Source organism: Budorcas taxicolor, chromosome 9, assembly GCF_023091745.1.
Source record: "Budorcas taxicolor isolate Tak-1 chromosome 9, Takin1.1, whole genome shotgun sequence".
NCBI classification, from domain to species: Eukaryota; Metazoa; Chordata; class Mammalia; order Artiodactyla; family Bovidae; genus Budorcas; species Budorcas taxicolor.
The window spans coordinates 6,505,863-6,531,413 of record NC_068918.1 but is presented as its reverse complement, the minus strand read 5'-3'; the positions used below and the strand labels follow the sequence as shown (position 1 = coordinate 6,531,413).

At 41.9% G+C, this 25,551-nt stretch overlaps 1 protein-coding gene across 1 annotated transcript in view; it reads left to right on the top strand.

The window, feature by feature from the left end:
• Positions 1–25,551, top strand: part of FILIP1 (filamin A interacting protein 1) — a 211,530-nt gene that overhangs the window by 150,669 nt on the left and 35,310 nt on the right. The window contains exon 4 of the mRNA XM_052645710.1: positions 1,960–2,138. Coding sequence (XP_052501670.1) covers positions 1,960–2,138 — 179 coding nt within the window. The remainder of the gene's footprint in view (positions 1–1,959; positions 2,139–25,551) is intronic.

Below are 25,551 nucleotides of genomic sequence, written 5' to 3'. Positions count from 1 at the left end.
CAGCAATGCTTGACAAATTCTATAGCATGTGGTAAAAATCACACTTGTGGAGAGATGCAGAGTGCTTGCGGAGAATATTTTGTAATAGGAGCTGTCTCAGTGAGAAAGGCTCTTGTACAGACTGTCCCATTATCAGAATGCATAAAAGTACAGTTAGCCTCCCTGATGATCTCAGGCCTGACAGGCCACCAGGTAGCCTGGGTTTCACCAGTCTGTTGGTCACGTGCTCTTAGGCAAGGGGGGTGGAGGTCTAATCAGAAGGCACTGAGGATTGTGGGGGTGATATCTCTTTTACTTTGGGCCCCATAAATGATTCATTCACAATGAAGGGATATATACAATTGTGGAGGGAACCTCAGATCCTCCTTATGACTGAAGGGCAAACATGGAACATCCAAGGAATAGCTCTGGAGCTGACCCCCACGGAGCTACTCCACCGAGTCTTACGGAGTTGGCTGTGGGATTAAGAATGGGTCCTAGGACTTCCCTGGTGATCCAGCGGTTAAGAATCCATCTGCCAATGTAGGGGTCACAGGTTCGATCCCTGGTCCGGGAGGATACCACACGTGGCAGGGCACCTAAGCCAGTGTGCCCACAAGTACTGGGCCCATGCTCTAGAGCCCATGCTCGCCAACAAGAGAGGCCACTAAAATGAGAAGCTCAAGCACCACAACTAGAGAGTAGCCCCTGCTTTCCACAATTAGGGAAAGGCTGCCCTCAGCAACAAAGATCCAGTGCAGCTAAAAAAAAAAGAATGGATCCTAAATATGTCTGATTCACCCAGAGCAGTGATTCTCAACAGGGGGTTGGGGGGGCATGGGGACTTTCCCTTCAGGTGACATCTGACAATGTTTGTGGATAGCTTTGTCACCACTGCAGGTTTTAGTACCAGCGTCTAGAGGTCACAGGCCAGGGATGCCGCTGAGCATCCTCCAATGCACAGGAAATAAGAATTAATTGGCCAGAAATGTCATTAGTGCTGAGGGTTGTGAACTCCTGCACCAGGGTTTGGAGAGGAGAGTAGGATGGGGAACTATCAGTACTGTAAGATTGGGTCCTATTCAACAAACATTTACTGAACACTTACGTTGTCCCAAGCTCTGTGTTAAGCACCGGGAACTAAAAAGATGATCCAGCCATGGTCCCTTAGAGATCTTATAGCCTGGCCAGAGACATAGGCACAAAAAGCTCTGTAATAATATTTTTTAAGATCTCTTAGTTTGAGATATGTGCTCTCCACAAATTCTGAGACTCTCCCTATATTTAGTATCTCTTAAAAGGAGAGGATTATGGGTTCTTCACATACTTTTCCTAGAAATTCACTTAACTACAGGCTTTAAAAAAAAAAATGGTTGCAATGATGATAATTTCATTCTACCAGGGGAGGAATTTGGTACATGTGCCTGCCGAGCTCTTTATTTTTGTGAGATTAGGTGGGATGCTCTTCTCTTTATTTCTGAGTACAGGGCTTTGCACTGTCTCATCAAAACAGTGAGTCTGTTTAGGAACCACACACAGGTTCATAGAAAAAAGATCAAAGGCCAGAAGTTACTATAGCTTTACCACCGCTAGTTCATAGTCAGCTGACCCAGAGAACATGATGGAATAGGGGGGAAAGCAGAGAGGAGCAGACCCCATGCCCTCCCCTTCAGGTAATAAATCACTGTGCTTCGTTGCTCAGTCATGTCCCACTCTTTGCGAACCCATGGACTGCAGCCCACCAGACTCTTCTGTCCATGGGATTCTCCAGGCAAGAATACTGGAGTGGGTTGTCATGCCCTCCTCCAGGGGATCTTCCCAACCCAGGGATCGACCCAGGTCTCCCACGCTGCAGGCGGATTCTACACCATCTGAGCCACCAGGGAGGCCCTGATAAATCAAGAGACAAATGATTATTTATTTAGAGTCGTGTGTAAATGAAATAAAATATTAAGCTCTTTCCCATGTTGGCTTACTCAGCTGGACAGACTCGAGGAAAAGCAGAAGGAAACCTACCGGCGCATGCTCGAGCAGCTGCTTCTGGCTGAGAAGTGTCACAGGCGCACGGTGTACGAGCTGGAGAACGAGAAGCACAAGCACACGGACTACATGAACAAGAGCGACGATTTCACCAACCTGCTGGAGCAGGAGCGGGAGAGGTAACTGCGCATGCTCGTCGGGGGGCCGTGCTCTCATCCTGCCCCCTTCCCGCCAGGGGTCAGATTTCCATCCAGTGACTCCGGAGACGTTTGCGTGGGGCCTAATTCCTAACTTCTGAATGGTTTGCAGAGAGTGAGACAGACTTTGCCTGGAACTATTAATGTGACCATGTTGGGGGTTCATACAAGTATGACAACACACTGATGTGAAAAGCCAGAAAGCCATGTTCAGGGAGCTTCCATTTTAACTTGATCAACGAAGCACCTCCGTTTGAAAAGCCTCTCTACTAATTGCCGTTTGTTAGAAATAATCTATTTTTCCTCTTTGGGGTTAAAATCCACTTCTTTGGAGAAACAAATTACTTGTTTAAACAAATTTAAAAATTTAACCATTTATTAATAAAATGAATCCTATCCATTCTTAACACGGTTATGGAAAATCTTACTATTTGGTTGTTATAAATTACTTAAATAGAATTACCTGTTTAACTTTCTCAGGGTTGCGTATCTCTTAAAACTCGGTGTAAAACAAAACAAATTTAAAAATTCAGTGTATGTGTGTTAGTTGCTTAGTCGTGTCCGACTCTTTGCAACCCCACAGACGTCAAATATGTAGGTAGTTTTCTTAGAGCAGGGATTGCCACATTTGAAGCAGAAACTTCAAATAGAAAGGCTTTTATACTATCCAGCTTTTTCAGCATCTTCTTTTTAGCTTATTCTTTTCCTTTTCCTTCCTTCAGCTGAATGGTAACATCTGTGAATTCCACGATCTTTGAACCAATAACATTGAATCGTGATGCTTTGAGTTACCAACTGTGTCTGCGTCTGTGTTTAGGGCTTGCAAATAAGAGCCATGTGGAAAGAGCTTCACCGGTCCCAGCTTTGCTGTGTCTGTTTAGTTACAAAAAGGAGATCTGATCTTCCCATATTAGTTTATTTGTAGAAAAAGTTATTCTGATAACAGAGTAATTAAAAGCCTGAAACAATAGGTTTGTGTTAAAATTTTTGGAAGTCATTGGTTATGTTTACTCATTATTGGACTTGGCACGTCCCTTGAGGGAGGAGAAATGGATGAGGGAGCAATGGCTGAAGTAGTACGTGTCATACCCTCTTCTTACGGTGTAGCTGGTAAAAAGTCAGCTTTCCAATGCAGGAGACACAGGGGATGCAGATTCCATCCCCAGTGGAGGAATAAACTGCAGCCCACTCCATTCTCTCCTGGAAAATCCCATGGACAGAGGAACCTGGTGCATGCATGCGTGCGCCTGCACATACACACACACACCCCGTTTCTTTAAGCCTGTCTTCTGTTCCTAGAGGCTCAAGTTTAGCAACTTCTTGTTTGGATAAATAGATGGTCTAATTTGATATTTTGGGGAAACCAACCAGAATAAACTCCACCTCCTCAACTTCTATGAACTTTCCAACCTCAAGTATAAGTAGTGAAAACAAGATTTTAATGTTGTTGTAAAATCACGTATATCTAGGTGTCTTGTATTGGACTGTGGTTAGCTAATAATAGCAACTTATTCGATATTTCTTTTAAAGATCTGAAATCAAATAATTTTAGAGAACAGTTGTGTGAATTATTTTTTGATCTGTTTGTAAACCATTTGGTCTAGAATCAGGTATGTCTGCTTTTTTCTGCAATTTCCCATCTAAGCTAAATGCCTGAGGTGAATTCACCTACAGTGGCTGATATAAATGAAGCATGTGGTTAGAGAGACTGTACTTACCTAGTTGTTTCTTTTTCTTTCTTTTCCTAATTTTTGTGTATTATGAGAATCATGGAAATAATCACAGTTGATGGAGAGCTTTATAGTTCACAAAATACTTTTATAGTCATTATACAATGAGCTTGTCCCAAGTGTATTTATTTTCTAACTTCATGTTGACCAATTCGAGACTAACAATTCCAATTTCCCATCCCTCCATTGGAGTTGTTTAATTTTACTAGAGCAAGTACACAATGATCTCTCATGAGCAAAGTGTCGTGTGTGTGCTTGCTGTCGCTTCAGTTGGGTCTGACTCTTTGTGACGCTATGGACTGTAGTCCCCCAAGCTCCTCTGTCCATGGGATTCTTCAGGCAAGAATACTGGAGTGGGTTGCCATTTCCTCCTCCAAAAGTACTGTGTAGAAGGTTTTAAAAATCAAAATTGCATTTAAAAATTATATGCCTCAAGCTGTTTTTCATAGTAATACACTGATGACCACTACTGGGATATGTCGCCAAAAGCACATGCTTATCCAACTACTCCACGGCTTTGAAATAGTATTTTTGACTCAACAGGTTAGACTTCAGTGCTTTATATATTTTCCTGTTAGTGTTCCTGTCCAGGCCACCCCCCGACTGATTGCCAGCGCACATGCTGTGGGTCCACGCTCAGCAGACACTCATTATGCTAAATTAGACACCCTCACTAGGAGGACTGTGATAACTTAAGGTGGCATTCTCTGCATTTCTCTGTGTTCTGAAGCAGCCACAGTGACTGGCTTTGCTGAATTCCTGGAGCAGTGAAGCCTTTAGGATTTTCTCAAAGGTCAGGCCCGGGAATCCTGCTGCCCTTTGGAAGCAGCCCTACTAAATCTGCTTGGGGTTAAATCCTTCTTTGAAGTAAGCGATCATAATTAGATCTGCTTATGGGGGCTGGCAGTTTGCTGACCTGGGGCTTGCTTTCCTGTGGGCAATGTCACTAGGGGCCTGTCCCCCGCAGGCCCTGGGCCGTGACTCAGGGAGGCCCCAGCGCCCCAAGTGGCTGCCGCACCTGGACTACAGCTGACGGAGAGCTGGCTTTTCCGAGCCTGAGTGGGAGTCCCGGCATAGACTATTCCGAGTACTTCATTTGCTTGTTTTGCTCTTCCTTCCCTCTTTGTCCAGAAAAGTCCTTTTTGTGAGGGAAAAAAAGAGAAGAGAGAAAGAGAGCCAAGAACTTTCCTTCAGAAACATTTCCCTTTGTTTTTCCTGTGAGCATGAGTCGGGGAAGGAAAAAAGTGAGACTTGAGATAAGCCCAGGTGGTTTGCTCCTTAGAATCACCCAGCTTCTACGGCAGGTGCGGCTCTACAGGCTGCCTCCATCTAGACAGCTTTCTGATTAGGTGGTGGCCAGAGGAAGGGGTGCAAAGCCAGGGGACTCGCCAGAGATGCACGGCACCTAGGCTCCATTGTCTGTGCTTGTCCTACATTTGAAACGCCCCTGATGCTGGGAAAGACTGAAGGCAGGAGGAGAAGGGAATGGCAGAGGATGACATTGTTGCTTGGCATCACCAGCTCAATGGACATGAGTTTGAATAAACTCCGGGAGTTGGTGATGGACAGGGAGGCCTGGTGTGCTGCAGTCCATGAGGTGGCAAAGCATCAGACACAACTGAGCAACTGAACTGACTCTGTGTTTCTCACATCCTCTGGAAAATGGTTAAAAATAATAAAAAGGGACCCAGGCAGATAGCGGAGAAGGCAATGGCACCCCACTCCAGTACTCTTGCCTGGAAAATCCCATGAACGGAGGAACCTGGTAGGCTGCAGTCCATGGGGTTGCGAAGAGTCGGACACGACTGAGCAACTTCCCTTTCACTTTTCACTTTCATGCATTGAAGAAGGAAATGGCAACCCACTCCAGTGTTCTTGCCTGAAGAATCCCAGGGACGGGGGAGCCTGGTGGGCTGCCGTCTATGGGGTCGTCCAGAGTCGGACACAACTAAAGTGACTTAGCAGCAGCAGCAGCAGCAGCAGGCAGATAGGATCAGTAGCAACCAAGATTCAGAGAAATCCTTGGTTGAAAAAAAAAAAAAAGCTTTGGCTTAATGAGCATTGCAAAAGACTTCTGAGGTCAGCCCTTCCAAGTCTCTCATTCTACAGGTTGAGTAACTGGGGCCCAGGATAAATGACGTGGCTCAACTGAGACCACAGAGCAGACCACTGGGCCAGCACTGTTGTACGAATGAGTCCCTTGTGCAGAATGGCTTGTTTTATGTTTTCTTTGTACGTGTAGGCTCCCCACCTCCAAGCTCTTATGTCCAAACTATGACACAGAATCTTATTAATAAAAGGCAGACTTATGGTTATCAGGAGGATATAAGCAGATATTTTAGGACCAGTGGTGTCTTTACACTGTCAAGATAGGAGAAGCTTTGGAACAGCATCTGTTGGAAGGAGCAGCCTGGGGACTTGTTTTGGAGCAGAGTTTGAGTAGCACACTCCACTTCTGGTGCATTCTGATGGGAGACTGATGCTGGTTATAGCGCGGGTAAATAAAGCACCCCTCCAAGCTACCCCAATGTTGTGGCCACTGACCGGGACCCTGAAAGTGTAAAAACTAAGGAAGCAGAAGTTATTTTTCACTTTTCAGAAGTTGTTAAATTCATCCTATATAAAAATTTCACAAATTAAGTGCCTAACATGGCCAATATATTTCTCTGGGCTTCCTTTACTCTAAATCAAAAGACTGATCATAATCTACTACCATCATTTACTTCATGTTTATTTTTACAAATAGTTACAGTTATATTCCCAAGTTGGGAATAATTATATTCCCAAATCAAAAAGTGAAAATAGCATAAAAAATGCACTCACTTAGCTAGCACTATTTACAATATACATGAAAGTATCCTTCGTTGCATTAAGATTAGATAAAGACCATTTTTAACTGTTATATTCTCCATATTTTGAGTCAGCTTGACCTTAGAAGACATAATTCTGAGCACATGAGATCACCCTCCGAGTTTATAACTTTATTCTCTGTATGAACTGAAAAACTGGTAATTTTAATCATGCACTGCTCTAGGGCTCAAGAATGTCAGAATACAGAATATACAGTTACATCAAAAAGTAGTTTGGAACTTACAGAAATATTTGAGGGGGATGTATGTACATGTTTGTGTGTGTAAATTACGTGAGGAGGGCTGTCTTAAATCTTTAACCAGAGTTATAAATTTGAAAGCTTTTGGATTCTATAGGCTCAGCTGGGCCTATATAAATAATTACATCATCGTGTAGTATTGCAGCAAGCCTTCCAAGTATAGGTTTGATTTTTTAAAAAAACTACAAACCAGCATCTCAAGAGAAATCTCTTCACTAGTGCATGCAGGAGCAGGGGCCTGATAAAGGGGAAATTTTCAAGCCCTGTTCTGATGGTGTTCCTTTTGGCCTGGCAAGCGGGGACAGGCTCCACCATTGCTCTCGCCTGTGTCCAGGAATGACCGGAGCAGGTTTGTGAAGTCGCTCTAGTGGCCTGGGATCCTAGGAGGTATTCTTGGCCCACATTATAGAAGATGCACATCTGGTTCCCTGGCACGTTTCCCTTAAGTTTCTCCGATTTAGCTGCCTTATCTCTATCACAATAAAATGGACTTTTCTCCTTGGTAGCACTTTGTAGAAAAGTATCGCTGCTGATATGTAAACCATCAAGTTTGATCACACAGACAGTAATCGATAGGTGGGAGGTATTGGTAGGAGACAGCAGAGCCTTCTTGTCTGTGCTTAGCCCGAGGCTTTATGCTGCTCATTAGTGGGTTAGCTGTCATTGACACCCCTGATACATTGGACACACACACGTCTTGTTTAATCCTTATAAAACTGTATGAAGGGACTTCCATGGTGGTCCTGTGGTTAAAAAAAAAAAAATCTGCCTGCCAATGTGGTTTCAATCCCTGGTCCGGAAAGATTCTACATGTTATGGGTCACCTAAGCCTGTGCACCACAACTATGGCTGAGCCACTGCTCTAGAACCCGTGCTCCACAACAAGGGAAGCCACCGAAGTGAGAAGCCCCTGACCACAGCCGGGAGTAGCCCCCGCTCTCTGAAACTAGAGAGAGCTGGCACACAGCAAAGAAGACCCAGGGCAGCCAAATTAACGAATTAAAAATAGATAAATAAATCTTTTAAAACTGTATGAAGTGTAGTGACTATCCCTAGAAGATGGGAAAGCAGACTAAATTCCTTCCACCAAGGTCACTTGCCAACAGTTTATTGGAAGAATCAATGTTTGAACTGAATTTCTTACAGTAAAAACTGACAACAAAAGAAACCTTTTCCACTTCCAAGTTCTTATCTTCTGATTGAAATGAACACCTCATTTCTCCAATGTTTGGAGGAAGGAAAGATGACTTAAAATGTTGATTCCTTGGATGGCACATCCATTCTGTCTGTGGGTTTGGGATTCAAATTCATAGACTTTAACTTGTCATGAGATATGCCACCTACCACTCCAGTACTCTTGCCTGGAAAATCCCATGGATGGAGGAGCCTGGTAGACTGTAGTCCATGGGATCACTAAGAGTTGGAAATGACTGAGCGACTTCACTTTCACTTTTCACTTTCATGCATTGGAGAAGGATATGGCAACCCACTCCAGTGTTCTTGCCTGGAGAATACCAGGGATGGGAGAGCCTGGTGGGCTGCTGTCTATGGGGTTGCACAGAGTCAGATGCGACTGAAGCGACTTAGCAGCAGCATCAATATCCTACTGACTAAGAAAATTACTAGGAATAGACAGCTTCTAAGAAAGGAGAGGAATTAGAATTCAGAGACTCAATCACAGTTTGACAGTTGACCTTCTGAAACGATGCCAGGACCAAACTCCACCTTCCAATTCCTCTTACCCTTGTGATATGCAAATCCTAATGGAAAATGTGATTGAAATGATGGAGGTTGAGGTGATTTAGACTTCGCACTGCTAGGGCATTTGTGTTGAGGGGTAAGTGGGAACTGTGTAAAGGAAGTGATGTGTCTTACTTAAAGGGACCAGTCAATCAGTGACTCAGATAACTTCCCAAAGTTGCAAGATGGAAAAGGAGTTGGTCCTCTGAAAAGACCCCAGTCATTAACCTATCTACTATTAGCACTTGGAACTAGGAGCCTGCTACTCATCCTGAACTGGGCACTCCATGGATGAAATATGAATAAGCCCACTAAAAATGCCCTTGAGGTTCATTTCACCAGATCCCAGCTATACAGAAATGCCAAGCCTTCAGTGGATGCAACTGTTTTCCAAGCTTTATAGAGTTCTCATTCTCACTGAATTAACAGCCTCTGATCTAAGATTCTTCAGTTTTAGTAATAAAACTTTGAACAGATATACCAGGGAAGATTGATTATCTGATCAATGTAATTTTCTAACTAATCAAAGGTTATGATATGAATTAATTTACTTTTTCTGTTTTGGAAAATATTTCTCAAATATATTTTACTTTTTTATGAAAATGTTGAATATATCACAAGATCCAATTAAGTCGTATTTGATGATTCAGGATCTTATAGTGCTGCACCCTGAGTAATTCTGTATGTTACAACCTCAGGGCCTATTAGATTAGATTCAAATCCAAATGTCAATTATGGCTGCATTTTGCTGTGGATAGGATGGTGGAAGATGTTTTCCAGATATGAGGGTTTAACCTGGCTAACCAAAAATTTTAGTTAATTTAGATTCAGCATATTTGAACTTTTACAACAACAGCAACAGAACGTGAACCAAGAGGGACTCTGATACTAATCTAAAGGGCAGGATAATAGCTGAAGAAAATTGGCCAGGAGAAAGGAAACATATTGAAAGGGAGGGCTTGAGAGACAACAGGCAAGAAACGTATTTTACTGCCTAAGATTTTAGCATGTAAGAATACATCAGTCCTGTTATTCGATACACTTTATTAAAGGAAAGTCCTGGGAAATGTGAGAATAGGGAATGTATCTGTAGTTTGAATGTGAGAGATAAAGGGTGGCCAGCTCATCAGAGTCTCTCTGGACCAGAATCAATCACCAAATTGTTCTCTTGATTTCAGGAAGTTGCCAGACAGCTCTGGAAACTCTAGATACCTGAGCCACTGAAGGGGCCTCTTCTGCGAGAAACAGAGGCAGCTTCTTTCACAGAACTTTTTTTCCTTCCTTCTGTTGAATGACTCTGTCAATGCTGGTCACACCCCGTTAGCCCGGAAGTGGACAGCTGTCTGGACAGAAATCACAGAGGTCACACACTCAGATGCCTTGGGTGCCAGGGAAATAGCTGAAGGGCACAGGTCCAGCTGTTTAGCACACACTGCATACATGGAGGGATTCCCGGGATGCAGAGAGCCAGCTCTGACTACCGGGAGAAGTCACCATCCAGCTCAGTCCAGCTGACCCTGGCTCAGGGTCTCCAATTCAGATTTTTCAGGAAAAGGAAGAACTCTGATTCGAGTAAAATCTTCTAAGTCACTGTTCACTCAAATTTATAAAACAATGTGTAGTGAACAGAATTCACCTGTTGGCTATTGAGTCTCTAATGCAGCTGGTTTGAACCTTGATAACCCAGACGTTAGGGAGGCTAGGGCCTCAGAGGAAGCGTGACAGGAGCATCCTGCTGAATAGTGTGTTCTGTTGACGGTGATGAACTAGCTCATTGAGACACTCTCTTGGAACATATGAAACAGAAAGAAATAAAGACAACAGAAGCCAAGGAAAAGCTCAGCAGAGACAGAAATTCGAAGAATAAGGAATACCTCCCTCACAGCACTGGGTTTCAGTAGACACCTCTCTCTGACCAGGTGCCAAGCACTGGGTCACAAGTGAGTGCTCTCAATATTACTGCCGCTGCGGGTGTGTGCTCCGCAGGTACACAATCTTCCACTTCTCCCAGGGCCTGAGTGGCTGTGGAGACAGGTTTCTGCATTAAATCATTCGGGGGTATTCTTTCCCAGAATTCCCTGGGTGACTCTGTCCCTTACTACTTCAAAGACTGTCATTCAATTTTAATATTGTTACAGCTTTTCATTTGCCAACCCCATTATAAGAATTTACTGCAGTGTGATAATAATTGGATTTTTTAACCTAATTTCTTCTGTCACCCTGTGACCTGGTCCTCATTTGAGCAGCCAGCCAAGAGAAATGATCGCCTCTAGGGAAAGTGGCCACAGCTGGAGGAGGGAAGTCAATAGCCTGCCTCCTGGATTCCAGAAGCAAGTACATAGGTGTAGCTTGAGATAGAATAAATAATCAAGTTGATTCAATTTTTGTCATTCCTCCTTTCCTGTTTAGATAAGCTGCTTCTCTTAAGAGAAGAGCAAGACAGCAAGAGAAGTCAATGTCACAGGAAAAGACAGTGTGAAAGAAGAGGCTCTGTTCTGAGTTTACTTGGGGTGTGGGGTTGGGGGTGGAAAAGTGGAGAGAAATATAAACCCCAGATATATGGGTGTGAAGAATTTGAGAATGGAGCCATCACTAGGTAGAGTCCAAGAGTGTCTCAGCCTGCTTGGGCTGTGTGGCTTAAATAGTAGAAGTTTATTTTCTCACAGTTCTGGATGCTGGAAGTTCAAGATCAGGGTGCCAGAACTGCCAGGGTCTGGTGAGGCCTCACTTCCTGACCTGCAGACGTCCACCTTCTCGCTGTGTTCTCACATAGTCTTTTCTCTGCGTGTGGACGTGGAGAGAGGTCTTATCAGAGGGCCTCCAGTTCTATTGGATTAGTACCCTACCCTTATGACTTCATTTAACCTTAATTACCTTTATAAAGTTGTATCTCCAAACACAGTCACACTGGGGGTACGCCTTCAATTTATGAATTTCAGGGGCAAATAGCAAAGGGCATGGCAAAACTTGCGGTTCTCCCATAACTCAAGAGAAGGAGAAGAAAACTTGGTATTTGATGAGTCTAGTTGGAGACAGTGTGGCATAGCTTCAGTATCCTGCCACCCTAAAGAGATATCCAGACTTTTTTCCCCCTGTGTCCCCGAAAGGCCATGGGAATAGCTGATTCAGGGCCAGATGTGAGAACAGAACTGTGACCCATTTGGATCGGCAGTTTGAGCAGGAGGACAACTGAGGCCAGAGACCACAGTGTGCATCTCAGAGAATGCCAGCGTGGAAGGATGATGCCTCCGTGACCTCTCCCTCATCCCCGATGGCCCCAGAACCCAGCCCCAGCTCCAGAAATGGAGTCCTGAAGGGGACTCTGATTGACCGAGGGGTCTTTAGATTTGCAAAGAAAAACCTCTGAGTTTACCCAGAATTAACTAAGATAAAGTAGGATGGGGCAGAGGCTGTGGTGGTGGCAGCAGCCGGCCAGTGTAAGATGACAGCGGGCGAGGCAGCTGGGCCTGGGACAGCGGGAGCAGCCGCTGGCAGAAGGGGGCCCGAGACAGGAAGCTGGGTGCTGGGCCTCGGCCACTCACGTGCTTGTGTCTGCTCCAGCCAGACACCCCGCCTTGACCTACCCATCCTTCAGTGAATCCACAGACGTGATTTCTCAGGGGCTCAGCCTGGTCCTGCTTCGGAGATAAAGGAGGAAAGAACTGCTGTTTTACTTAAAAAAAAAAAAAAGATAAAATGGAATGGGAGCTCATAACAGAAATAAAGAGATACAGAAATATGAAGATAATCGCATTTCTTGCACACATGAGTTCGAGGCCTGCAGTTAGCACACTGTTCATTAGTAATAATCCCTCTGTGTGCCTGTGTACTAAGGAGAAAGAAGTAGTATCGTGGCTGGTTCCCAGACAGCGCTAGTGGTAAAGAACCCACCTGCCAATACAGGAGACATAAGAGACTCGGGTTCCATCCCTGGGTCGGGAAGATCCCCTGGGGGAGGACATGGCAACCCACTCCAGCATTCTGGCCTGGAGCATCCCGTGGACAGAGGAACCTGTGGCTACAGTCCATGGGGTTGCAGAGTCAGACACGACTGAAAGAACTTAACCCACACACACGTGGCTGGTTCCAGAGTACTGGGGGCTTCCCAGGTGCTCAGTGATAATCTGCTGCCAAAAGGAGATGCTGGTCGACCCCTGGGTTGGAGAGATCCTCTGGAGGAGGAAATGGCAACCTACTCCAGTATCCATGCCTGGAAAATTCCGTGGATGGAGGAACCTGGCAGACTACAGTCCACAGGGTTGCAGAGTCGGATATGACTGAGCATGCACCACACATGCACCAGAGTACTGCGGGTGGGCGTAGGAATGTTTTGTGAAATTAAGAGGGTCATCTGAGCTAAGTTTAACTTCTTCAGTCACAGTTAACTTCTTGCCTGGGTTACTCTAGCTACGTGGTACTAGAACCCCTCAATATCTGCCACCTAGGCACAAGTTGTTTTCTCAAGTCACCTGCTTTACTTTGGGAGCCAGAGAGCCCTGGATTCAAATTCTGACTGCCACTTACTAGACCAGTCAGATAAGTCTTGGACAAGCATCTAACCTCTCTGATTCTTTATCTATAGAATGGGGATAATCTATCTCATAAAGTTGTTTATGGTCATGAGACAATGAATACGAAGCCCTTTCCACAAGGCATAGGGTATAATGCCTAAGGGTGGTCATTTCTTCTGCTTACAAACTCACTCGAACACACTTAGTGTATCAAACACACTCAGAAGAAAACTATGACAGTTCCATTAAATCACAATTTATATTTTCTCAAACTAAGACATTTTGAGAACAATGCAAAATAGTAGAAAAGTAAACTCTACTGTTGTCTCATGGGGTTGCTGTTTTGTATTTAGATTATAGGAAAACTGAAAAGCTACTACCAAGAGGGAATTCAATAAGATGAGGCAGTGGGACTTCCCTGGAGGTCCAGTGGTTAAGAATCCACCTTCCAATGCAGGGGACATGAGTTCAAGATCCCACAGACCTCGGGGTAACTAAGACCTGTGCAATGCGACTAAAGAGCCCTCAGGCTGCAACTGGAGAAGCCAGCTCAAGACAACTACCAAGCCTGTGCGCGCTAAAGCCCATGCTCCACAACAAGAGAACATTCACCACAGCTAGAGAGAAGGCCCAAACATAGCAACTAGAAAAAGCCCACACACAGCAACAAAGACCAGTACAGCCAAATAAATAAATAAAAATTGAGAGGGAAAAAAAAGATGAGGTGGCAAAGTATAAAGCTACATATTGTCAATATTCAACTATCAAGTTTTCATATTTCCAAAGGACAAAATAGTATGAACTGTATTAAATATTAACTATTTAAGAATAAACTTTAGAATGTGAAAGAGCTACATAAAGAAAAGGTTTTAGTGCTACCTGCTGCTGCTGCTGCTGCTGCTGCTGCTAAATCGCTTCAGTCGTGTCCGACTGTGCGGCCCCATAGACGGCAGCCCACCAGGCTCCCCTGTCCCTGGGATTCTCCAGGCAAGAACACTGGAGTGGGTTGCCATTTCCTTCTCCAATGCATGAAAGTGAAAAGTGAAAGTGAAGTCGCTCAGTCGTGTCGGACTCTTAGCGACCCCATGGACTGCAGCCCACCAGGCTCCTCCGTCCATGGGATTTTCCAGGCAAGAGCACTGGAGGGGGGTGCCGTCGCCTTCTCCGTTAGTGCTACCTAGAGATATGAAAAATATTGAGACCAACAGAAAGGCTTATCATTCTAGGACTGGAGAACTAACATTGCAAAGCTATCATCTCCATATATTAATCCACAGATTTACTGTGGTCCTAATAAAAATATCATTGGGTTTTTTTTAAGCATGAGAACTAGTGAAGTTATTCTAAAGTTCATATAAAAAAATACACAAGCAAGAATAGTCAAATGTTGAAAAGTAAAAAAGAGAAGAAAAGTTTCCAGGAAAAAAGTTGCCAGAAAAAAAAAAACCCATATTAAAACCACAGTAAGTGAAATAGTGTGGCATTGGTACATGAATGGACAGATCAATGGAGCTGATGTATTTTAGGAAATAGATTATAGTACATATAAAAATTTAATATCTGTTAAAGATAGCATTCCAAATCAGTTTGGAAAAAACTGATCTCTTAGTAATGGCTCTTATTAATGGGTCTCAGTAATGGGTCTCTTAGTAATGGCTAATTACTAATTACTAAATTATAGTCATTTTAATGTATAGGATAGGTGACTTATTTGTAAACATGAGGATACTTGCTCATTGTAGCCAAGGTTATTTTTTTCTGTCCTGACTTGGTTTCTACCATTTCAGGAGAACCATCAATTTAATAGCTGTGGTTCATCTCAAGGGAAGATTTAGCATTTATTTTTTAAGTTTCCAAAGGATAGATAAATCCCATGTAATAAAAAATATATATATTTGAAGAATAAAATATATAGCAGGAAAATGATTTTCTTAAAAAAAAAGCAGTGTTTTGATTTTTAGCCACATAAAATTTTATGAGAAGTGAAATATGTGGTAACTATAGGTATCCTTTGGGAGAAAAACTACTATAGTAACTTTGTGGAGGTCATAAATTTACAGCTATTTTTCTATAACTTTGTATATTTAAAAAATTAATACACTAAAAAGAAATGACAACACATTTTATTAAGTGAAAAGAATAAAAGCTTAAGCCCAGTTTGGACTGATTTACTAGAATAATTTGGGGAATAATTATTTTCTTTCCCCAACAGCTGCATAGAACAATGAGAAAAAAAAAATAAAGCTAATCTAAAGAGTTATATCTAATTATCGAACTGAGGGATTTAAATGCATGTATTTTTCAGAGAAGTTATTATCAGTTATTAAATGAAGTTTGGATACAAATTCACTTCTTTTGAAAGTTAATGCAGATTTAGCTTGTAATTTTGAGGTAAAAAAGTTGATTGTAAGTGGTACAGTATATGTATGAAAATAAAAACTCATGCCTATCTTCACAGTTAATCTGAAAGCTTTCAGGAACTAGAGCAGATGGGAAGTTTTAAGAAACACACCAAAAAAATCATTAGGAAATATCAAACAGCTAAGCTAGAATGGAACTTTAATTGGCAGATTTTCAGTCAATAACTATAGCCTCAGAGTCTACCCAAGTGGCAAAATACAGTGAATAATTTCCAAGGTAGTGACAAATTAAAAAAAAATTATTTCTGATCTATCAATACACTGAGACTGTCCATTGTAATTCAGGCAGTTGTAATACTAGGTAATTGATCGATTCTGACAGGCATTCTGTAAGTGAGAAAATACAAAATAAAAATCTACAGATTCTTTTTAGCTAATTGAAGGATTAGTGAGATATGTAAGTTCCAGAGAAAACACCTGAATCAAGGTTGCAAAAACAAGTGGGTTAAAAGTGAACATTTCTAACAACTGATTGGCTGATTTTGGTCCTCAAATTCCAAGTTAGTTGGATTGAGTTTTTAATTGAACTAATTATTTATTAGTTTATTTCAGCATCATGGACAAAATAAAGTATTGAAAAGTAATAAGTAAGATTGGAATGAAAAATTTCTGGAATGAAAAGCCTTGGGAATATTGCCCTAAATGGGCAGCCATAATAAATACCAGGCAAAGTGGGGTGTTTTTTTTTTTTTTTTTGGCACAAATTCATACTCCAGGAAAGAGTTAAGAAAGTCCTGGGAAAACGTGCTGTTTCTTCACACCGATAATGAATAACTATTAATTTTTTTTTCCAGGATGGAGGAAGTACTCAGATTAGCATTACAAATCCTGGATTTCAAAAAGGGAGTTGGAATTTGGGAAGGTGTGTTTTCAGTGTTTGGGGGTTGCTCCTTTCTGGCTCCTTGACTAACTGTACATTCTTTTCCCAAGAATGCTTGTGTTTGGAAAGTACTTCATGGTGATGAAAAGTTTAAACAGAAAAGATTAATCAAAACCTTGGTCTTTCATACTCAGTGTGTAACATATTCAGTTCTTGGATGTGAACTCTTAGCTAAGGAACTATTCAAATAATAGTTGGGGGCTGAATGTGAGCTTCAACTACAAACTACAGGTCAACTTTACTTAATCTTAACTCATTCCTCTTAAGTTCAGAAATACTGTGCCTAAAAGGATTGGCGTTAAATTTTCTGTGTGGCTCTCAATTATCCTACAGGACTTCACTGAGAATTACTGTTATTTATTTCATTCTGAAATACTTAAGGATGTAATTGTGTCTGACCTGAAATGTGAAGGAAACTTGAAGAGGTGACCTCTGACTGCTCCACACCAAATGGGCTATTAGAAAAGGGGAATGCTCTGGTGTACGTGTTGTTGTTCAGTCGCTAAGTTATGTCTGACTCTGCAATCCATGGACTGTAGCACGCCAGGCTTCCCTGTCCTTCACTGTCTCCCGGAGTTTGCTCAAATTCATGTCCATTAGTTGGCAATGCTATCTAATCATCTCATCCTCTGTTGCCCTCTTCTCCTTTTGCCTTCAATCTTTCTGAGCATTAGGGTCTTTTCCAGTGAGCCAGCTCTTTGCATCAGGTGGCCAAAGTATTGGAGCTTCAGCTTCAACATCAGTCCTTCCAATGAATATTCAGGGTTGAATGTCACCAAATCCTGCAGTATACTAAGGATGCAGATGTTCTAACTTTACCTACTTGTTTATACCCATCATTCTTCCCTCTAGTACTCTCTGATTTTCTCAGCTCTCCAGTGCTCACAGATTTGTCTGACTTCTGTAATCTGCAATATTTGAGAAGTTTTGGATTATATTTCTCCCAAAGAAGGAGATAATTGTGTACAAAACTACTGCCTGGACTTAGTACACCCTGACCAAAACTCCAGAGAGAGATCTTGGAAGATAGTTCTGCCCCAACTAAGGAATGCAAATACAATGCTTCTAGCACATCCTGTGACTTTCTTCTCCGAGCCTGCCACTCCAATCCCTCAGGATATCCACTTCTAAGAGTTCTGGAACACAACCCCCTCTGCTGCAAAATGTGTCTCTTGTGATGAAAGCACAATGAATTGGCAGGCCCAGTGATCACCCACACACTGAGAAAATTCCAGCTTGCCATATGCTAAACTAGATCTTTTCCAGAAATGTTCAGGACACATGTTCTCTCGTCTCCTGTTCACTTGTGTTTCTGACCAAGAAGTTATAGATTGCAGGTTCCAATAAACTTCTCCTTGGCTTCCATTAATTTGCACAGAATTCAGAGAAACATTTTATTAATACTTATTAGTGAAAGTGTTAGTCACAGAGCCATGTCCGACTCTTTTTGACCCTGTGGACGGTAGCCCACCAGGCTCTTCTGTCTGTGGAATTCTCAGTAAGAATTCTAGAGTGGGATAGCTGTTCCCTTCTCCAGGGCATCTCCCCTACCCGGGGACTGAACTCAGGTCTCCTGCATTGCAGACAGATTCAACCCTCTCCAGGTGTGCCACTCTTTCCAAGTCACCACATGGTCACCAAAACAGATGGCTCATCCCTGGGGCTTGTATGGTGGCTTCATTACACCTGCAAGATCGGCTGTATCTTTAGCCACTAGCAGTTGAGCTCCATCTCCATTCCCCTTTCCCCTCCCTCAGGGGTCCATTATTTTACCGACAAAGGTCCATCTAGTCAAAGCTATGGTTTTTCCAGTAGTCATGTATGGATGTGAGAGCTGGACCGTAAAGAAAGCTGAGCACCAAAGAACTGATGCTTTTGAATGGTGGTGTTGGCAAAGACTCTTGAGAGTTCCTTGGACTGCAAGGAGATGAAACCAGTCCAACCTAAAGGATACCAGTCCTGAATATTCATTGGAAGGACTGAGATGAAGCTGAAGCTCCAATGCTTTGGCCATCTGACTCGAAGAGCCAACTCATTAGAAGACCCTGATGCTGGGAAACATTGAAAGCAGGAGAAAGAGTTGACAGAGGATGAGATGGTTGGATGGCATCACTGACTGGATGGATATGAGTTTGAGCAAGCTCCTGGAGCTGGTAATGGACAGGGCAGCCTGGCATGCTGCAGTCCATGGGATCACAAAGTATCAGACATGACTGAGTGACTGAACTGAACTGAAGGGTCCAAGAGGTGGGACTGAAAATCCTAACCCTCTAGTCATGGGGTTAGTTCCCTGACAACCAGTCCTAATCCTTAGGTTACCTAAGGCTTTCCAAAAGATACCTCATTAACATAACAAGACACCTTTAGGAAATTCTAAGAGTTTTAGGAGTTCTGTGCCAGAATCAGGATGAAGACCAAATACATTTATATATTTCTTGTCTGTCCTATTTGCACCACATCCCCTGTGCCTAATACAATTCCTGGTTCTTGGTGGGCAGCCAACTCAGAATGAGTGAATATGCTAATCAGTGGGGAAACACAGATCAAAATCACAGTGTGATATTTTCTCATACCTGTTAGATTTGCTACAATCAAAAAGACAAGAGACAATTATTGGCAGAGATATAGAAAAAAGGAATCTCTGTTGGTGGGAATGTAAATTGCTTTACCCTCTATGGATATGGCAACCGACTCCAGTGTTCTTGCCTGAAGAATTCCATGGACAGAGAAGCCTGACGGGCTACAGTCTCTGGGGTCACTAAGAGTCAGACATGACTGAGTAACTAAGACTTTCACTTTCATACTAAAGAAAATAGTAGGAAAGTCCCTCAAAAAAATTAAAAATAAAACTACCGTATGACCCACCAATCCCACTTCTGGATGGGAAATGAAGGAAATGAAGATAGGATATCAAAGAGATAACTGCATCCCCACGTTCACTGCAGCACTGTTCCGAGTAGCCAAGACATGGATACAACCTAAGTGTCCATCAAAGGGTAAATGGATAAAGAAGATAAAGAGATGTGATATACATATGTACATAATGAAATATTACCATTCAGCCATGCAAAAAAAGGACATTGTGTCATTTTTGATGGCACAGATGAACCTTAAGAGCATTATGCTAAGTGAAATAAGCCAGACAAAGATAAATACTGCACGATATCTCTTACGTGTGGAACGTAAAAAAAAAAGTCGACTCATAGAAACTGTAAGTAGAGGACTGGTTGCCACGAGTTGAGCAGGTGGGGGAAATAGGGAGGGGTTAGTAAAAGGGTCAGAGAAGGCAATGGCACCCCACTCCAGTACTCTTGCCTGGAAAATCCCATGGGCGGAGGAGCCTGGTGGGCTGCAGTCCCTGGGGTCGCACAGAGTCGGACACGATGGAGCGGCTTCCCTTTCACTTTTCACTTTCATGCATTGGAGAAGGAAATGGCAGCCCACTCCAGTGTTCTTGCCTGGAGAATCCCAGGGACGGGGGAGCCTAATGGGCTGCCATCTCTGGGGTCGCACAGCGTCGGACACGACTGAAATGATTTAGCAGCAGCAGCAGCAGTAGCAGTAAAAGGGTACAAACTTTCAGCTGTATGTTGAGTAATGCCTGAGAATATAACATAAAACATTGAGGACTGTGATTGACAACACTGTATTGTAAAGTTGAACTTTGTTAAGACAATAGAACTAAAATTTCACCAAAAAAAGAGAGATTTGAGAGATCTGTTGATGAACCAGATGGGGGGAATCTTTCACAATGTATATCAAATCACCAGGATGTACACTTTAAATATCTTACAATTTTATTTGTCAACTATACCTAAATAAAGCTTTAAAAAAAATAAAAGGTGTGGTCCCTCCCCTTCAGGATCCAATAATGGGACATTTCTATCAACACCTACTGTGACTCTCATTAAAGAGGGTTCTATTGCCCATTTAAATATTTCCTCTCATTCTAAGAAGCTTCTAATAAGTAACATCATTTGTCTAGAGAATCTTAATTAATTATGATAAATACAGCTATTTTAGGAGAGTCTTAATCATAAGGCTTTAAATTAATTTTGAATGTAAACTATTGAGTGGTATTAAGCCAGAAAGAAAAAAATTGCTTCTGTGATTGACACTTATGGCATTGTTTTAGTGATTTTTCAAAGATGATAAGACTTTTCTCTTGCTATTAACATCATATGTCTCTACATATTGATTTGAGATATGTATATCTCAAAAGGCTGCTCTTGGTGTTTGCTGGGTCATGCTTTTGTTGCGGAGCATAGGCTTAGTTGCTCTATAGCTTGTAGGATATTAGTTCCCCAACCTGGGATTGAACCCATCTCCCTTGCATTGGAAGATGGACTTTTAACCATTGGCCCACCAGGGAAGTCCCTGATTTGATATAGTTTTTAACATAATCAATGACTCCTGAAAGTGAAAGTGGAGTTGCTCAGTCATGTCCAACTCTTTGCGACCCCATGGACTGTAGCCTACCAGGCTCCTTTGTCCATGGAATTTTTCCAGGCAAGGATATTGGAGTGGGTTGCCATTTCCTTCGCCAGAGGATCTTCTCAACCCAGGGATCCAACCCGGGTCTCCAGTCTGAGCCGCCAGGGAAGTCCTGGGACTACCACTTACGCAGACTGAATGCAAGATACCACTTGACTACGTAATCGATGCTGACTCTTTCATTCCCTTTCCAGCATGGATTTGTGTTGTCTGTGTCAAATTTAAACCACAGTTTTGTATTTTTGCCAAGTGCCTCCCATTTTCAGCATGAATAAACTGTGCATAAGCATATTACTAACTATCTATTATCAGATTCTGTGGCCTTGGCTCACATTGTTCTACCTAATTCTCATAATAACCCTGTAAGTTAGAACCCATATCCCTGTTATACAGCTGGATAAACTGAAGTCAGTGGAGTTATGAAACATATTCTCAGTGACCTACCAAGTAGATGCCAAACCAAGATTCAGTCTTGGGTCTATTAGTTGCCAAGAAGCCCCTTTCTGCAACACTCACAAGAACTTGTACGACAGGTGATGGCTACAGTTTCTTCTTTTCTTCTTGAATTTCCTATCAATGTGAAAACAGTTTGGAAGAACCCTCCTCAAAATTAAAAAACCAAAAAATCATAAACAACAACTAATTGGTTCAGTCTCTGTAATCTTACCTTAATCATGAATGCTGCTTTATGTAACTTTTACCAAAATAACTTGATAATCAAAACCCATTTATTCAGAACTGCAACCCTACAACATGCACTAATCTTTATACTTAATTTATGCTGTTAAGACGATAGACAAGTTCTTAAAGCAAAAAGCATGAGTGAACATCAGGGAGGTAGGAAAACATTTATCTTTAACTATTTTTCCTTCATATTTTTCTCTATGCCACAACATAATAGCTTATATTTTTATAATAGAAAATTATCTGAGGATTTAAAAATGCTCTGCAAGCATTTCATTGTTAACTTTAAAGTTAATGTGACTAATTTATCTGGTATTATGCTTTTATTCTATAATAAAAATATAATTTAACACAAATGATATACATATTCTATGCATATTGGTTAGAAAAAATTATACTGGAACTTCTAAGTTACCTAATGGCTTTTTGACTGAATACTCATGCAGATTCAGCAAAGAAAGAAGAAAGGAAACAAGGAAAAACAGAAAGAATGAAAGAAGAAAGAAAGGGAGGGAGGGAGGAAGAAAGAAAGAAAGAGGGAATAAAAGAGAGAAAACTGTTCTGAAGGTGATTGAAGATTTTGAGAACAATACGTAAATGTCACAGATACTCCTTGAAATTTGGCTGAATGTATTCACTGACTTTTGTGAGTGTGTGTGAATGGCCATAGTTTTTTTTTTTTTTTTTTTTTTCATTTCAAAACACTTATAAGAAAGAAAGAAATACAGGTAAACATTTTTTTCAAGACACAGTGATTCTTAAACTAATGGGTACTTGGCATTCTTTGGCACACTCTGTAGTGTTTTCATTTAGATAACACATAAATTAACCAGCACTTTGGTTGAAAAGTGAATCCCCTCCTCTTGGCTGAATTGTAGATAAGGCTCCAGTGGGATTCCTGCTTATTTAAATTCCAGGGTGGGTTGAATAGAACTGTATGGCATTTAAGTAGTTTGAAAAATCCAGAGTGAGGCCCATTTGACATTTTATGCATGTCCTTTCTTTAACTTTTTCCTCCTCCTCCCCTTCGGTACTCTCCCCAGGGAGCTTCCCTCAGGGTGGAAAGTAATTCCCATTCACTGATTTTGCTTCTTAAGAGCTGCCTTCCCCGCCTGTCCCAGGCAGCTCCACCCCTTTTCTCAGACCAGAGTAAATCTGCACAATAATGAACCCTAGAGGGAAGAATGACATCACCAGTTAGTGGTCTCGGGCTGTTTTGCACAACAGTCACCTTTCATTGTTCTGATGACAGGACTGGAATGTGACGGGTAATTCCCTATGGAGTAAGGGGCTGAGCTGCTGTTGAACAAACTTCAGTACCCCCTTAAAAAAAACAAAAAACAAAAAAAACCAAAAGCTACCATGCTTCCTAGTATTAAGGTAAGGAGGTCAAGATCTGTTCTGATTTAAGCAACTCTAGTTACTTTGGTCCGTGCGCGTTTCATTTGTTCATAGGCTTCCTTGGCAGTAAACTCATTTCTCAGTCTTGTGCAAAGAGCATCTTGGAAGCTGAGTTGGGACACTTCTAGAGCTGACAAGGGCTGTAAGGACTCCACAACCTTTTCAACTTTCCACGACAGGTTTTACTGAGTGTGGACGGTGACAGCCCTTGAAAATGACCAGCTTACTGTGACTTTCCTTGGTACCTCAGGCTCCTCGATTGGAAATGGGCAAGAAGCACCTTGTGGTATGAGGCGTGCTCCTGTTTTTCTATGGAGGGGAACAGTAATCTCACCCTACAGAAACTTGGGGAGTTTGTATAAGAATGGAAAAATCTCTTATTTTGCTGCCAGCAGTCCTACTAATGTGTTCTGAAGGCTTTTAACAAGCTTTCCATGTGCTATAAATGTCTCTTCTAACTTATGATTTCTTGGGGAGCAAAAAACTAATCTGAGGTAAAAATATTATTTTCAAAGATTTTGTTGTTCTTGTTATGCGGATTTTCTGCAGATGTCTCTTTGCACATGTGGAGAGGCTTGCAAAAGTTGGCAATGAATTGGATTGCACAGTGATCTAAAGAAAGCTGTGTTTATGCTGAAACAGTGTGGCAGTGATAACAAGAATAACAAAGCAAACAGGAGGTTTTATTTTAAAGTCTAAATGGCATTAAAATTCGGACCGTGTTAAACAGTTGTGTAAAAAGTTCAGCTTTGGTAATTTTTCAAACTGCCAAAAAGCACTGTCTGAATTTAGCAGAGTGTATAAAAACAAATAGCTTGTGTTTAGCATTCAATAGGGCTAGAAGGTAGTGTCTTTCACAAAAAAAAAAAAAAGAAAAGAAAAACCTTCATTTGGTCCTAATCATTCTTATAGCATGATTTCAGATCCATATGACCTGTTGTACAGAAATTTGAACAGAAGGGCAGATGGTATGGTTTTCATTTGTGTAGATTTAATTTTGTGTAAGATTGATTGTTAATGTTTTGTCTCTGTGTTTAAAGTGATGAAAATCTTGAATTCAACTGTGATGAAAATCTTCGGTTCACTGCATTGATCTGCCTGTATTCTTAATTCCATGTGACTGGATGAATTTCTGTTTGCTTGTAAGACTAAATATCCTTTCCACAACAGAAGGGCACGGCACATTTCTTTTTTTCTTGATCAACAATAGAATCAATACAAAAATTAAGTCTGAGTTTTGCAACTTTATTTGTTTTGACTTATTATTTTTTAAATTAGCTTTAAAGTTAACTTGAAAACTGGATAAAGTAATTATTAGATATATGCTAAAATAAGTTTTAAAGTATTTAATGCAATTTCACATATGCTTATATTTAAAAACTTTAAAAAAGACTTTTGGATACAATGGCAATAAATTCCACTGGCATTTTTGAAAGGGAGAGGGTTATTTTTCTGAGTAAATAAATGCATGTGAATGCACTGCTATCAGTGATTTATGTACTTGAGTTGCTGCTTATTTCATGTCTATATTAAACAAATCTTATTTATGAAAATAGATTTACCCAAGAGACAGACGAATCGTATCTTAATAAAAGGCTTTGCCACAGGATATGTTTCTATATTGTGAGTTCCCATAATATATGAGCTTAAAATGTGACTTTTGCCCAGCAATCTATAAATACATGTACAGAGTAAAGTGGTAAAATGGGGTACGTGTGTACCCTTATGGATTATCTTCAACTTGTTTGAATAGTCTCAGGAAATCTGACTTCAGCTCCATCCCTCCCTGCATGTTCTAAGTGAACACAGGAGAGGCCTCTCTAGCCTGTGCGAGGACCCCTCATACTGAGGTTTCAGAGACCTCAAAGCCCTCCCCACTGTCTGGCTCCCCTGGTAAATCAGTCCCTTTAGCTTGTTGTCTGAGGGTATCTCTTGTGATAAGGCACAGTGTTACCTAGAGGCGTGTGTGTTCAGTCGCTAAGTCCTGCCCAACTCTGTGCAAGCCTGTGGACTGTAGCCGGCCAGCCTCCTCTGTCCATGGGCTTTCCCAGGCAAGAATTCTGGAGTGGGTTGCCGTTTCCTTTCCCAGGGGATCTTCTCCATCCCAGGGTTGAACCTGAAGCTCCTGCATCTCCTGCATTGGCAGGCGGGTTCTTTACTACTGAGCCATCAGGAAAGCCTCGTTACCTAGAGGCCGCATCCCATAATTAGCTGTGATGCACCTTGGTGACATCTTCTTTGGGGACGGAATGGGTCTTTGGGTTAGGGTGAGGGGCCACTTGGAAGAAAGAGCTCAAGGCCACACAATTAAAGACAAATTTCTCTGCTTCATGGCTTTTTCTGTTCCTCCTGAAAATCTTTCAGTAAATGTAGGCACCTGGCTGACTCTTCATCAACATCAAAGGGAAAGAATGACATCTTCTTCC